The sequence below is a fragment of the Lichenostomus cassidix genome, chromosome 12 (genome assembly GCF_008360975.1).
Source record: "Lichenostomus cassidix isolate B80296 chromosome 12, HeHo_3.0, whole genome shotgun sequence".
In the NCBI taxonomy this organism is placed as follows: Eukaryota; Metazoa; Chordata; class Aves; order Passeriformes; family Meliphagidae; genus Lichenostomus; species Lichenostomus cassidix.
Window position 1 is genome coordinate 325,990 of NC_139493.1, and position 14,247 is coordinate 340,236.

At 51.0% G+C, this 14,247-nt stretch overlaps 1 protein-coding gene across 2 annotated transcripts in view; it reads left to right on the forward strand.

Annotated features, from left to right (window-relative positions):
* The window catches only part of PLXND1 (plexin D1), a 71,153-nt gene that overhangs the window by 36,942 nt on the left and 19,964 nt on the right, over nucleotides 1-14,247 (forward strand). For both annotated transcript variants that reach the window (XM_085072190.1, XM_085072191.1), the window contains exons 15-25: nucleotides 1,857-1,996; nucleotides 2,358-2,525; nucleotides 4,428-4,518; nucleotides 4,682-4,957; nucleotides 5,828-5,977; nucleotides 8,841-8,955; nucleotides 9,961-10,068; nucleotides 10,727-10,839; nucleotides 12,079-12,186; nucleotides 13,158-13,288; nucleotides 13,658-13,856. In XM_085072190.1, the coding sequence (XP_084928316.1) occupies nucleotides 1,857-1,996; nucleotides 2,358-2,525; nucleotides 4,428-4,518; nucleotides 4,682-4,957; nucleotides 5,828-5,977; nucleotides 8,841-8,955; nucleotides 9,961-10,068; nucleotides 10,727-10,839; nucleotides 12,079-12,186; nucleotides 13,158-13,288; nucleotides 13,658-13,856 (1,599 nt within the window). The remainder of the gene's footprint in view (nucleotides 1-1,856; nucleotides 1,997-2,357; nucleotides 2,526-4,427; nucleotides 4,519-4,681; nucleotides 4,958-5,827; nucleotides 5,978-8,840; nucleotides 8,956-9,960; nucleotides 10,069-10,726; nucleotides 10,840-12,078; nucleotides 12,187-13,157; nucleotides 13,289-13,657; nucleotides 13,857-14,247) is intronic.

The following is a 14,247-nucleotide window of genomic DNA, read 5'->3' on the forward strand; positions in this document are numbered from 1 at the left end:
AGTGCTGAACAAAGACAGTCCCTGATCTCAGCCTCAGCCCTATGCTGGCAGCTCCTGGGCAACCTTGGGGAGCAGATCCCTTCCTGGAGTGGGAGATGAGTTGTTCCTGCTTGGGTGGCACAGCAGAAAGTTGCGGTCTCTCTGTGTGTTTCTGTTTGTCTGTCTTCTCTTAACAAAGCTTGGAGCAGGTATGAGACAGTGCCCTGCCTTGTGCACTTGTATTTTGGGGTGGGACACTACGTGATGCATTCCTGGAGGTATGTCACACTGAAAGTGGCTTCCACTCCATTTGCAGACCTAGCAACACTCTTGTTTTCTTGATTCTCCTCTCACATCTGGTGGTGTGTAAATGGAGTAGCCTACAGCATGCAGGGCTGGTCTTGGTGAGACCTGAACTTAGGCACTGAAACAGTTTGCCTGGAAAAGTTTAAAAGATTTATAGAACTGCCCTTCCAAAGAAGGTCCTTCATGAAATACCAAATATTGTTTATGTGCTACATCTTTCAAAGTCCCCATTATACATGTCTAAAAGAGACAGAATTCAGCTGTAATTGTGCTGAGGAGGAAGGAGAGGCTTCTTCAGGACTTTGTAGCAGGCTGTGGATGAGCTGGTTTTGCCTAAGCTGCAATGGAGGTGATTGGTGCTGGCAGTGCATCAAGAGCAGCAGCCACTGACTCTGGCTAAGGGGAAGAGCTGAAGGGCTTTGGGGAACAGGAATAATCCTCTGCTGTTGTTGTAGCTGCACTTAGGAATATGTGGGTTAGGGGCCAAGGGCAGGAGACAGCTGCCTGCAGACACCCAGAGAAATACAAATTAATAAAATAGATCCTGTGGAAATGGGTGACAGTCAGAACCACCAGAGGAAGTGGCTGTAGAGGAGTGAAGCCATTTGAGTGTAGGATGAGGGCAAGAGCAGATGTTAATACATGGGTTTGTGTGTCAGGGACTGCCAGGCAATGGATTAGCAGTGGGCTCAGCCTGTGCCCCACTGCCCACCCACATGGGCATGAGTGAGGGATGGGCTAGGGGTGAGCCCAGCCCCTGTGGATCTCCTGCCTCAGGGTGTGTGCTGTCTGACAGGAAATCATCAGTGCCTTGTGGAAGGGTCTCAAGATCATTCTTTGCTCTGCCCTGGCTGTCCTGCTCAAATGAAGCAGGGACACTGCCAGCAGCCTCTCCTGGGGTGCCTGTGAGCAGACATGAGGGCTCAGAGCCGCGTGAGTTACCAAAGCCTCCAGCTCATGAATTCTAGGAAGATTTCCAGGGGCTGCAAACACAGATAACGTACATGCTAATTTCTGCTGCAAATGGCAAGAGGCAAAATAACTTCCCCCTCAGTTCCTGTTGCCTCAAGAGATGCAGAGCTGAAACTTCCTTAGCAGGGGTTTGATATTCAATTATTTAAACCCAGGTGGCCATTTTCACTGATCTCAAGGCCATCATCTAGTGGGGCTTTAACATTATCCTTGAATTTAGGAGAACATGCATCTGGTAGGACTGAGATGGTGAGAGAGAATGAGAAATTTCCTTTTATTGATGGACCTTGAGCTGTCACTGGCTCTGGACCTCCTGCTGGAAATCTGAAGGGACTGGTGGGATCCTGGGCTCCATGTCTCATTTACTGCCAGTATTTAGGGACCACGGAGAGTCACAGAGGTTTAATATGATCTCACTCCTTAGTGTTTGTACCACTTGCCTTGTTCTGAAACCCTGCCAGCAAAAGCTTTTGCTGTGCTGCTGTTCGAGCCTCACAGTGGTGGACACTTACATGTTCTGAATCAATTCCCATGTACAGTGTGGAATATCCAGCTGTGGATTTACCAGGCAAGAAAACAGATTTCCCCTTTGTTTTTAGCTTCCTGTGGTGCAGTCCATAGCTCCCCCAAATGGCCCGAAGGCGGGAGGAACAAGAGTGACCATCAGAGGCAGCAGGCTGGATGTCGGCTCAGAGCTCCGTGTCCTCATCAACTCCTCCAAGCAGTGCACTGACCTCAGGTGGGAGCAGGGCTGGGGGCTGGCACTGGAGTAGTGACGAGAGCCAAAGCATTAGGAAGGTTGGTATTGTCCCCAAGAAGTCAGGCAGAGTGAGGGTTTTGGTGGGGGGCACCACTGCATGCTGCATAGCATCCCCCTGGCTGCTCTTTCCCTCTGTGTGTACTGGGAGTTGTCCCAGCACTGGGATGGTTTGTGCTGAGAGCTGCTCCTTAGCAGGCCCAGTGTAGCAGGTGGTTGGTATGTGACTGCAAGCGCCTTGTCACCTGTGGCTACCATCTGCCAGCCAGGGGCCTCTCAGGCCAGACTCGGCCCCTGTCTGTGCCGCAGCTCTCCGCAGCTCACCCTTCCTGTCCTCATGCAGCCGCACCGACAGCACCATCAGCTGCACCATGCCCGCTGCGGAGCTCACCACGGCCGTGCCAGTCTGCGTGCAGTTCGAGAACAAGTCTTGTGTCAGCCACAATATCACTTTCAGTTATGAGAAGAACCCGGTTATATCAGACATCAACCCCAAAAAGAGCCAGATCAGGTGAGCTCCTTCCCCAGCCTGTGAAAGAGAGGGGCAGTTCCAGGTAGGAGAGGGTGTGGAGAGGGTCCTGCTGAGAGAAAGGAGCTTCTCAGCCCTGGGCTGGACGAGTATAGAGGGTGCCTCAGCCTGCTCTTCGGGTGCTCCAGGGAAATCCCAGCATGGGAGTAGAAGAGATCTCACCTACCGGGACTACTCATTTTGATGCAGTTAGGAATGGAAAATTGTCATCCTTGGTAACTATATATGCACACCTGGTGAGTGCTGTAGGAAAGCCCAGGTGGGGGCTCGATGAGACCCTGAGGATTTTTCTTGGCAGTAAAACTTCTGGAGGACAAGATGGTATTTGTAATTTTGGATTTCAGCCTTCCCCGAGGTCACAGTATTTAATTTTTAAAGAGTGTTGCTTTTAGTTTCACATCTCCGTGGAGTTCTCAGGCTTCTGTTCCTTTGGATACCATGGTGAAATACCACCCTCCTCAGCTGTGGAGCCTGAAAAACCCAGAGCTGACTAGGAAATCTGGGAGGCCAGTGGCTGTGCCGGCAGGACATCGCTGAAAGTAGCACACCCAGGGGCGAGCATGAGCAGGCGCTGGTGGTCTGATCTCCTTGGAACAAAGCTGCCTCTCAGTGTTCCCAAGCGCAGTGCCAAGGCTGCAGGCTGTGGGAATGTTAGAGGAAAGGCAGAGCCATGACTCAGCCAGGCGCAGCCCCTCACAGGCTCCCGACTGCTGAGTGGCAAGAACAGTGTCTAAAAAGAGACAAGGGCAGAATGTCCATGCCTGTAGTCACAAACCACTGGGGTATTTCTCAGTCACCTTAGTCTGCTTCCTTGGTACTTAGAGCAGTTCCCAAATTGCAGAGAACAGGGACCATAACTGCAGGCTTTCTGTGGCCTCCAGCACGGTTCGTGCAGTCTGACTGCTTCAGCACATTGCTGGGCTGTTGACCATGAGGCGTCAATAACTTGAGTAAAAATTTAGCTGATTTCTCTTACCACGTTGATAAAATAATCTGTATTATGTAATGTAAACCAAAACAAAAGTTGTACACTAATATACAGATGTGACAGGCTCCTAGCTAGAAACCGGGATTGTAGCTTCCTGTTGATATCCCAAGGTGTCAGAGAAGCCTGGGGCCTTGCACCCAAAGTCACTGTGCCTGGAGTTCTCTGCAGATAATAGGATTTGTGAGTCTTGCCTGTTCCCTGGCAAATCCTCCAAACAAGTCAAATGTGATAGGGGTGAAGGGGAAGGTAGATCTAGGGTGCAGATGAGTGGGCATGGTTCTCCAGTCATTGCTCTGCCTTGTGCATATCAGGGCTGCTTGTTATTCTTGTTAGTTGACTGCACAGTGAGAGGCCCATGTGTTGCACTGTCCCCCCCAGGTAGATCCAAAACACAGCAACTTTCACATTTTGATCTGAATCAGAAGTTCCTGGAAGATGCAGGATGAGGAACTTTTCCCTCTCCAACTTAGTTCTCTGCAGGTTGCTGCAGGGCAGGGACAGGGACAGGGACAGGGACAGGGGCAAGGGCAAGTCTCCTGGCCATCACTTTGCAAGCCACTTCCATGGCCAGTGGCCAGGATGCCTGCTGCATACTCTGGCATGCAGAGGCTACTCCTCTGGGCGGTGAGAGTAAGGGGACAGCTCATGGATGCTGGAAGAGGCCCCTCCCTTTCCACCAAAGCATCTACTCCTCCTTCCTTCCTTCCCAGATATTGTGGTAGCTGTGTGGATCCCTGCTGTAAGTAGGAAGAAGACTTTGGCTGTTGGGTCATGTTTTCTGCTCAGGCAGCTTGGAAACATCTGTGAGAAAATGACAGGAGGGAGATGCAGCCATCACACCTCACTGCTCCACTGTCCTTTGCAGTCACCCTCTCTTTCTTCCCTTCTCTTCAAAGTGGGGGCAGGATCATCACCCTGGAAGGAAGAGGCTTTGGGCTGGTCCAGAATGTGTCCATGGCTGTCCGTGGCATCGGCAGAGAGCACACGGTGGGTCTCTTGGCTGGCTATGGCCCAGTGGTGGAGCAGGGCTGCATGCCTTGTGCCAGAGGATGGCCAGGGTGTGACGCTGAGGCCTTGGCCCATGCCTCAGGATGGGCTGGGAGCACTCGTGGTGCTGAGTTCTGACGTGCTCACACTGTCCTGCTTTCAGCGCTGTAAGGTTCACACTGACACCGCGATCACCTGCCCTTCTCCAGCTGCCTCCAACATCACTGTGGGGAGCAAGCCAGCCCCCGTGGATTTCTACCTCAATGGGCGCCTCTACACAGATGACCGCTCAGCTCTTGATGAGGAGATGTACCCCGAGGAGGCCCTGCACATCAGCAAGTTCAGCCTGGGGTACTATGCCGACCCCCAGTTCTCCACAGCCAAGAAGGAGAAGTGGATCAAGCACCATCCTGGCGAGCCCTTAACTCTGGTCATACACGTAAGAGGGTGGTTGTTACAGCTCTGCTTCTCTCTGGGTGCTGCCATCTCCACCCTGGGCAGCTCCTAAGTAGCAGCATAGTGACTGTCCACAGAGACAGGAGAGAGAAGGGGGTGGAGAGGCAGGAGCAGGTGATTCTGGCTCAGCCTGCAGCTTCTGCATTCCCTGCCCCAGGAGATGCAGCCTGGTCTGGGGATGCCTTCTGAGGCATGATGCCAGAGGGCTGCCTGGGGAGGGTGTTGTAGCGAGGGGCTAAATGAAATACTGGACATGGGGAAAAGAATGACAATGCCCTGGCCTGAAACCAGGCAGGTGTTGCAGAAGAGCCTGACAATAGGTGTTTATTCCTGCAAAAACAGAACATGCATTCTTTTGGCTACTGAATTCAGCTGAGCTCACAAGGAAGTCAGGGTGCAGAAGTTGGCCTGGACAATGAGCAACAGTAATTCAAAGGCCATTGTTTGCTGCAGGATATCCTCATTGTTTGCAACGTGCTCCAGAAATGTGCTCCCCCTTTCTCAGGCTTTGCAGGCACATCCCCTGGCTGTCCCCTCTGTTGTACATCCTTCCCCACTCCCAGATGGGCGCTTACATCCTTATCTTCCATGCACAGCAGGCCTGATCAAAAGCAGATTTTTCCAGGTTCCGTGAGGGGCTTGTTCATCCTATGCCCCATGCTGAGTGAAGAATGAGAAACAGGAAAATGGGGAATGGCCCAGTTTTGGCTTTCCTGTGGAGTGCTAGAAAAATGTCCTTGGTGAGGGAGTCATCCCAGGTCTGCAGGGAATATGGAAAGTAAAGCAGGAAAATCGATTGCTCTTCTAACTGCTATGCTGCAGCCTGACATCCAGATTCTATTTCTGTCTTCAGAAAGAGCCTGACAGCCTGGGCCTGGAGAGCAATGAATACCAGGTGAAAATCGGCCTGATCTCGTGTGAGATCCAGATTGTTTCAGACAAAGTCATCCACTGCTCCATCAATGAGTCGCTGAGCACCTCGGAAAGGCAGCTCCCCGTGACGGTGAGTTGCGGACCCTCTGCACTGTGAGCATGTGGGGCAGAGGGGTCCCACTGCAAACCCTGCGTGTGAAGCTCACCCACTGGTCGCCCTGCAGAAGGCTGCACAGGTGGAAGGGTGGACGAAGCACACCATGCTGGTAGCTGTCACAGGGCAGCTGGTCAGCAGGATGAAGGCAGCCCCAAGCTGTGGTGAGGAGCTGCCACCCTCCAAGTCATGGGATTGGGCAGCTGAGTTACTGCACTGTGCGCCAGGGGAGGTTGGTCAGTTCTGGTAGGGCACATTGAGGTCTGAGGCATGTGAGGTTTTGTCACTTGCAGTGATTTTCTGCTCCTCATGAGATATGTTTGGGGATTTCCTTACGTTTTTCAGCCATCGGCTCTGCTCCCACCAGCAGAAGGGCTACGAGTGGCTGTGAGAGTCCAGTCTTCACCAGGCTGGGTCCCTGCGTGTGACCAGGAGGGTGAGAGCAGTGCTTAGGGCTTCCAAAGGCTGCTACTTTGTCACAGCAAAGAGTTCAGTGTTCAGGGCTGTTGTTCATCTATGTGTCTGCAAAATTCACCCCACTTTGTTACTGTCCTGTTTTCCACCGGGCTTGACTGAGCTGCTGTGCTTACCCTCAGTTTCCCCCCCGCCACCGTGTCATACACAGCTTATTGACATGCAGGGGTGTGACTTTGGCTCTTTGTGTCTGGAGAGAAAATGCCTCCACCTCCATGGGAGACCCTCTCCTCCCTCTCCATGTGTTGGCAGGGGAGGGATGGGAGCCTGAGGCATGGGGCAGGGAAGAGAAGGAAGGCTGAAAGGAACTGGGGAGCTGTGGAATTGGGCTGTCCAGGAGAAAGGCGCAAGGATGCATTACCAATTTGCTGGCAGGGTTCTCCAGTTTACTGGCAACAATCTGAGGTGTATGAAATTCTGTTGCAAACTGGAAATGTGGAAATGCAGAAGTAACAGAATTTCTTGAGTCATCTTAATGGGAATTTTAAACTGTGTAATTTTTTTTTTGTAAGAACTGAGAAGCAGGGAAATCCCTTTGGGGAAGAAAAGGAATTTTTGAGTTTGCAAGTCTTAGTGTGGCATAAACCAGTCGGGGCAAATCCCCAGGAAGCAGGAGAATGATACCCAGCCCTAAATATCACAAGGCTGTTCAGAGTGCACCAGCAATGAAAGTGCAGCTAAATAACCTGCTTATGTTCATACCTGTGCACCCTTACTAAACCTACACACATGGTTTGGGCCATCGCCTGCCAGCCAGTCCACATATGGCCACTACCTTACAGCACACGTGAAATGGTGACACAGAGCAGGTGTGTGCAGGGGCCTTGCCTGGGTTGCACCAACTATGGAGCAGAGCTGTCCAGATACACAAGAGAGGCTTGTAAAGACCTTCAGGCCCATCTTTGTTCATAACGAAACAGTTTGAACACTGAATTAAACAGCAGCTGTGGGATTTTTTCTCTGAAAAATGCAAAAGGTTGAGCTGGTGGGGGAAAAGACTCAAAACACATTGAGGAGCTGCCTCATTGCAGCATTTCAGAGGGAAGAGCCGAAGATCCGGGGGCTGGGCATGTGACTGTGAGATTGCTGAGTGAACCTGCCCAGGTGCTCTTGCAGTGCTGTGGCTCCTGTCCCTGTCCAGCACCATGGCTTTTGGACAACGTGCCAGGGTAGAGACCAAAGCTCTCAGTGTCTGGAGCCTTCCAGTGGCAGCAGCCGTGCCCTCACCAATGCTCCTAGAGCTAGGGCTGGATTTCCCTGAGGATGGAGCTGTGTGCAACGTGGTGTCTGGTGGTGAAGGTGGTGGGAAGGCCCCACCTATGGCTTTAGTCCAGTGGCTGAGCGCTGCTGGAATTTCACCCCAGTGGGCACCTTTCCCAGAGGTGTTCCATGACACCTCTGGGATAATCATAAGATTATTGCAGCTCTTCCCTACCTCATTTCAAGTTTTTTTTTCTTGAGTGTCTCTCACTTCTTGTTCCTTGGGAGAAGTGAAACTCACATTTCCAGAAGCGAAAGCCTTGTGTGGTCATGAGTTTTCGTTATCAGATGATGCTGTGGAATCCTTTCATCCTAAGGGCCCAAAGAGCTGTTTTGTAAACGGCACCCAGTGACTTGTCAGCTTGTGATGTGAGCTGGCTTCTGTCCTTCTGGAGATCAGGAGACCTAAGGACTGAGCTCAATGGTTTGTGCTTGTTGTCACAGGAAGTATGGGCTGGGAGCAGTGCCAGCACCTTCTGACACCCCTTTGACTGCTTTAGCCACAAGATCATTACTTGTCTATGGTCTCATTTATTTTTATTCCCTTAGTTTATTTGTATTTCAAGGACTTTAAAGTTTCTTAACCCTCCTTCTTTTGTGTGGCAGCAGTTTTGCTTTTGAAGGAGAAAGACGGGTGCAGCAGGGGTCCAAAGGCTGTTCAGAGCCACAACAAAGTTGTTGATTAATGGAAGTGGTTTTCTGGTAAGAGCAGCACAGGCCATCTTGTACAGTGCCATGAGCTCTCTAGGAAAAGGCTGTCTCTTCTGGGGCAGGTACAGTGGGGCCATGAGTGGGCCTGCAGTTCTCCCATCAAAGCCCTGTGGTGGCCCTGGGCTGGGCACCACTGCAGCATCACAGCCTGCTGGGTGTGACCTTGGCATCCCCCAGAGCGCAGGAAGGGAATTGGGCTCCCTGGAGACACGCAGAGTCCCCAGGGCCTGGCAGTGAAAGGCACAGCCCAGCCTCCCACAAAGCCTGGCAGGCTGTGCCAGTGAGTCCTCGGGTGAAGATCTGCCGAATGCTGCCCTGTGTCCTTCCCTGCTCCCAGCCCCTTGGCAACATGCTGCTCAGCTCCTGTTTTTCCTCCCTCCTTCTCCTTTTTCAGATCCAAGTTGGAAAGTTCAACTACACAATTGCCATGCTGCACCTTGGGGGAGGAGAGACTGCAATCATTGTCTCCATCGTTATCTGCAGCATCCTGCTGGTCCTTTCTGTTGTAGGTAAGGGAAAGAATGATGTGTTTCCAGGCTGTGCCAAGGTTTCTCTCGTTATGAGTGGAGGGGTGAAGGTGACTCTGAGAGCTGCAGTTGCGTAGTACCTGAAGCTGGTTTGGGTGCAGCAGGTAGCTGCTCTTTGTCTGGCACGCAGCTAGTACCAGGACCACAGCTCCCTGCAGCATGGAACTTTTCATGGCTGACTCCACACCTCAACTCTGTCACTTAAACCTGTGATATTTATAAATTTATCCTTTCCCCCAAACACTTAGTAGTTACTATAATATAAAATAAAGAAGGATGTGAGAAACTGGTCTTGGTCACAGGTGTGACTGTCCCAGAGGTACTCCTAGCTCAAGGTCCTGCCATCAGGAGCAAGCAGTGACAGGTGCCTGACTGACAAGGAAGAGCAGAGCCAGCATCCTTAGCTGGCAGGCTGAAGCAGGCCCATTGGTGTATGTAACTGGCTGGAAGCTGTGCCACACACACCTTTGTGCTCAGGCTAGGGTACCTGTTCATCACATGCCCAGAATGACTGTGCAACAAGAAACCTGCCAGTTCACAGCAAATGAAGGGTTCATAATACGGATTTAATTTATTTTTAATAAAGATTGTAATGCACCCTCTTTATTAGATGTACCACCCATCATTGGAAACATATTTCTGGAGGCATGGGAAGACTCAGGCATGAACACTGTAATACAGGTGGTAAACGTCCTCAATTCTGTATTCATTAATCAGCTGGAACACATTAATATACAGTTAAGCTGAATACAGGCAGCCCAGACCTAAATTGAAGATGACAGTTACAGCATGATCATTAAATTCCAGCTGGTTTTACTTATTTACAGATAATCGACAACTGCCTGAGCAGATATCAGTCTGGTGGTAGGTGTGAAACCGGTTCTGGGTTTAGCTTTCTGCAGTCGTGTCAGAGAGAACAGCTCTGATCCCAGCTGCAGCTGTTCCTAAGCCCCAGTCTAAAAGACTTGTTCCCTTCCTCTTTTCCAGCTCTCTTTGTGTTCTGCACAAAGAGCCGCAGAGCTGAACGCTACTGGCAGAAAACCCTGCTCCAGATGGAGGAGATGGAGTCACAGATCCGGGAGGAAATCCGCAAAGGTAAGTCACCGTCTGGGTGCCAAGGAGCCAGGGCTAGGAGAGGGATGTCAGGTAAGCAGGCTTGAAGCAAGTTACCTTCTGCTCTGTAGAAGTTTACAGAATTATTTGTAGGAAAATTTCTGTCATTGCCTGTGAGCAGGGTTTGGGAATGAGGTTTGGTGGCTGGAAGTGTGGCTCTGCCACTGTCCTGCTGCCTGGCTTGGGCAAGCCACTGATCTCTAGTGCCACCAGTGTCTTTGCCGTGGGGTTAATGGACCTTGGCTGTGTCAGAGGGTTACTTGAAGGCCATGCTAACCTTCAGTGTGCTTTACTCGTGGGTGCAACAGAAACTGCAGCACACTCCTTGTAGAGCAATGGGAGTATTCCAGGTGTTGGCACCTGCCATCCCGTGGTCCATGATCCCACCATGTCCTGAGGGGACTGCCTGCCCTGGGGCTGGGCTCCTGGGGCTGAGAATGTTCTGTCAGTGCCTGGGGCAAGGTGTGCAGTCTGATGGTTAAACCCCAATGAAGTGCCTGCTCAGAGAAAATACAGCTTCAGCCCCTGCAAGGCAATGTCTTGAGGAGGCAGAGATGAGATGTGCCATGCTTTCTGGTGCCATCCTGTCTCACCTGGTGGAGGATTGGGCTCTCACCATCTGTGGGTCTCTTTGTTGAAGGTTTCGCAGAGCTGCAAACAGACATGACAGACCTGACCAAGGAGCTAAACCGCAGCCAGGGGATCCCCTTCCTGGAGTACAAGCACTTTGTCACCAGGACGTTTTTCCCCAAAGTAAGGAGACAGCGCATGTCTCGGGCACCTCATTGCTCCCAAATACTTCCCAACCAGTTTAGGGCTCTGTTAAAGGGTGTGTACAGTGTCACAAAATCATTCCACTGTTACATATATACTTGTCACATATTTCAGCCTTAATTATCATCAAAAGTGGAGCTGCACCTCCGGGGGTGTCACACAAGGTTGGGCTTGCTTGCACATGACAGAAGCTGGTGGCAACTGTCCTAGAAGTTGCTCCAGCTTGCCTGTTTGTGGCCCTTGGACACCATCTTCTGAAAGAGCCTTCACATGAGCAGAGTGCTGGGGATTCCTCCTTCTCCTCAAGGGCTCCAATGTCACCCCACTCCATTCAGCAGAGGCTGATGGGGGGGGCTGAAGGGTGAATCTGCCACTGGCAATCAGGGAAAGGGGCTTTTTGTCCCATGCAGGGTGTGCCCCCAAGCATTACCAGCAGCTTGGCCAGTCCTCAGGAACTCTTTGGACATCTCTGTCTTTCCTTTCCTCCCTGTCCAAGGCTGGGTGTGTGGTGCTTCCAGTAAGATGTCCCTTGGGCACCCAGTCCCAATCTGTCTGCCCAGAGTCCTTCACCAGAGCTGCACCAGACATGCTGGTGCCGTCATTCCTGTCACCGGCTGCTCTGCTGCGTGGCTGTGCGCCCTTCACTGCGGCTGTATTTCACCCCTGAGGCAGTTGTGTGTCGGTGCTGAGGACTGAGATGATGATTTATGACTGCAGAGTGTTTCATTAGTAGCTATTACTCAAGTCTGTCAGTTATCCAGTCTCCATATCTCTGCACATGAGAGGCTTTAAGATTCAGGATGCTATATGAATGCTAGAGATTTAAACATTTTTCCCATCTGTTTTAAAAGTTACATATGTTGAAACACCCAGAACTCCTCTATTTTGATTTAGTTTTCTGTAAAGCTTTCTCTTCTGGGAGTCTTCTAGCTGTCATGTTACTCTATTTGCAGTCTCTCTGCCCTAACAGCCTCATGTCTGCGCAGACGTCTGCCTCCCCCCATCCTTGTGGTGTTTGCTCATTCAGGGGGCTCTTGCAAAGTGTTTCAAGGCTCCATAAAGCAGCCACATGCATGTCTTTGGAATGGGTGGCTTTAGTCCCAATGACAAACCCCCCCATCTTGCTCCCCTGAGTTGCACAGCACACAGGTAGTGCCCTGGTGGGTACAGTGCCCTGGTGGGTACAGTGCCCTCTCCTAACACTGTGCTTGATTCCAGTGTTCCTCTCTCTATGAGGAGTGCTACATCCTGCCATCCCAGCAGCTCAGCTCACAGATGGGCTCCCAGGTCCAGGAAACACATCCACTCCTGGTGGGGGAATGGAAGGTAAGTAACCCACTAATAGAACAAATGCGTTCAGGTGTTGCTAACCATTAACACAGACCAGCACTGGATCAGCTTTTGCCAACTGAAAAAGGCAGATCTGTGAATCTGCTCTTGCATGAGGAAGTGCTGGCCTGGGATGCTTCCTGGCTCTGCTGAGGGCTCTTCTTCCTGTGTGTTATATTGTGTATCACTTCAGTCCCAGTTGGAGTTCTTCATAGTCTTCTATGGAATCTTGGGAGATTCCTCCCAAGAAGGACTTGGTAAAAGCTGCTGTTGTCTCAGAGCTGAGTTTCATGTGAACGAGAAGTAGGGATTGAAGAGTCGGAGAGTTGCTCAGATTGGAAGGGAGATCTGCTAAAAGCAGAGCCAGAGTTTTCTGAGAGCCTTGTCCAACTGTGCCAAATATCTTCAAAGACAGAAATCCCACAGCCTCTTAGTACCTCATTCCAGTGTATGATGCCCTTAAAGATGAAACCTGCCTTCCTTTTATTTAGTCAATGTCCCATGCTCTCTTGGGTGTCCCTTGCCTCCTGGCACTGTGCCATTAAAGAGCCCAGCTCTGTCCTCTCTGCCCTCCCACAGAGCAGCTGAGGCTGCATTAAGGTCTCCCTTTAGAACCTCAGATAGCTGACCAAACCCAGCCCTTTTCACCTCTCCTTGTTCACCCACTAACTGTTTTGTTAGTCCTCAGCCGCACTTGCTCCACCTGTCTTGTAGTGGGGAGCCCCAAACTGGCCACAGTGCTCCAGGTATCCTCAGGGGTGCTGAACAGAATGGAATGGCCACTGCTACTGCCCAGCTGTGTGCTCCTTGCCAGCAGCGCTGCTGACTATGTCAGGCAGAGGGAGAAGGGGCTCTTCTGCTCAGGATCTGTGTGCTCAGTAGGGAACATCCCTGCAGACAAGAGGGATAAAACATGGAGGAAAAAACAAACAGGGTTTTCTTAGTCTGCTTTTTAAATTTTTCTTCAGATCCCTGAGAACTGCAGACCCAACATGGAAGAAGGAATTTCTCTGTTCTCCACCTTACTCAACAACAAGCACTTCCTCATTGTGTTTGTCCATGCTCTCGAGCAACAGAAGGACTTTGCTGTCAGAGACAGGTATGAGCTTCAGAACCAATGACTTGGCAGCTGAAGGAGACTGATTTATTCCTAACCTGTAGCAATCCAGCCAGTGTCTGGGGCTGTGTGTTTTAGTGGACAGTTGAGTTATACTTGCCTACAGTTTTCTGTTATAAATGGATGGCCACAAACCCTGAAAAGCACTCACTCATTTGGCTTACCAGTGAGAGGGTGCAAGCTGACTTGAGGTCCTGCAGCACTGGAAGAGGGTTGGAACTTCTAACACCCTTAACAAGGCTCATGAATATTGTCTGAAAGACTGCCTTTGTGTGTTGGGTTTTTTAGTGCCAGTCAGCAGTTCATTCTCATTGGATTGGGGCTTGAGTCCTATACCATTCTGTGTTTCAGGTGTAACTTGGCCTCCCTGCTTACTATTGCATTGCATGGGAAACTGGAGTATTACACCAGCATCATGAAGGACCTCTTGGTGGATCTAATAGATGCTTCAGCTTCCAAAAACCCCAAGCTGATGCTGAGGAGGACAGAATCTGTGGTGGAGAAGATGCTCACCAACTGGATGTCCATCTGCATGTACAGCTATCTCAGAGTAAGAGAACCAGTGGCTGCTGTGGTGGGTAAAGGGTGTCTGTGTGCAGCAGGGATGGGTGATGTGGGGGCCATTGAGGACCTGATACTTGCTAGTAGTGCCACTCAAACGGTCACCAACTGTTGTCAAACTGATGTGTTGAATGATTCAGGTGTAGGAAAGCATCCTGAAGTTCAGTTGCTTCTCCACTTCTGCCCCGAGCTTCGGTGAGCTCTGTGCAGGCTGGAGCACGGATCAGCGTTTTCACTGTGCTTCAGGAGAGCCATAGGGAAGCTACAAAATAACCAGAATGGCAGGAGGTTTTGTAAGCCGCCTGGTTATGTGTTGTTTCTGTGACCAGCTGGCACAGCCATACTGACCAGTCAGCAGTGTCTGTCATGCACAGGAGCTG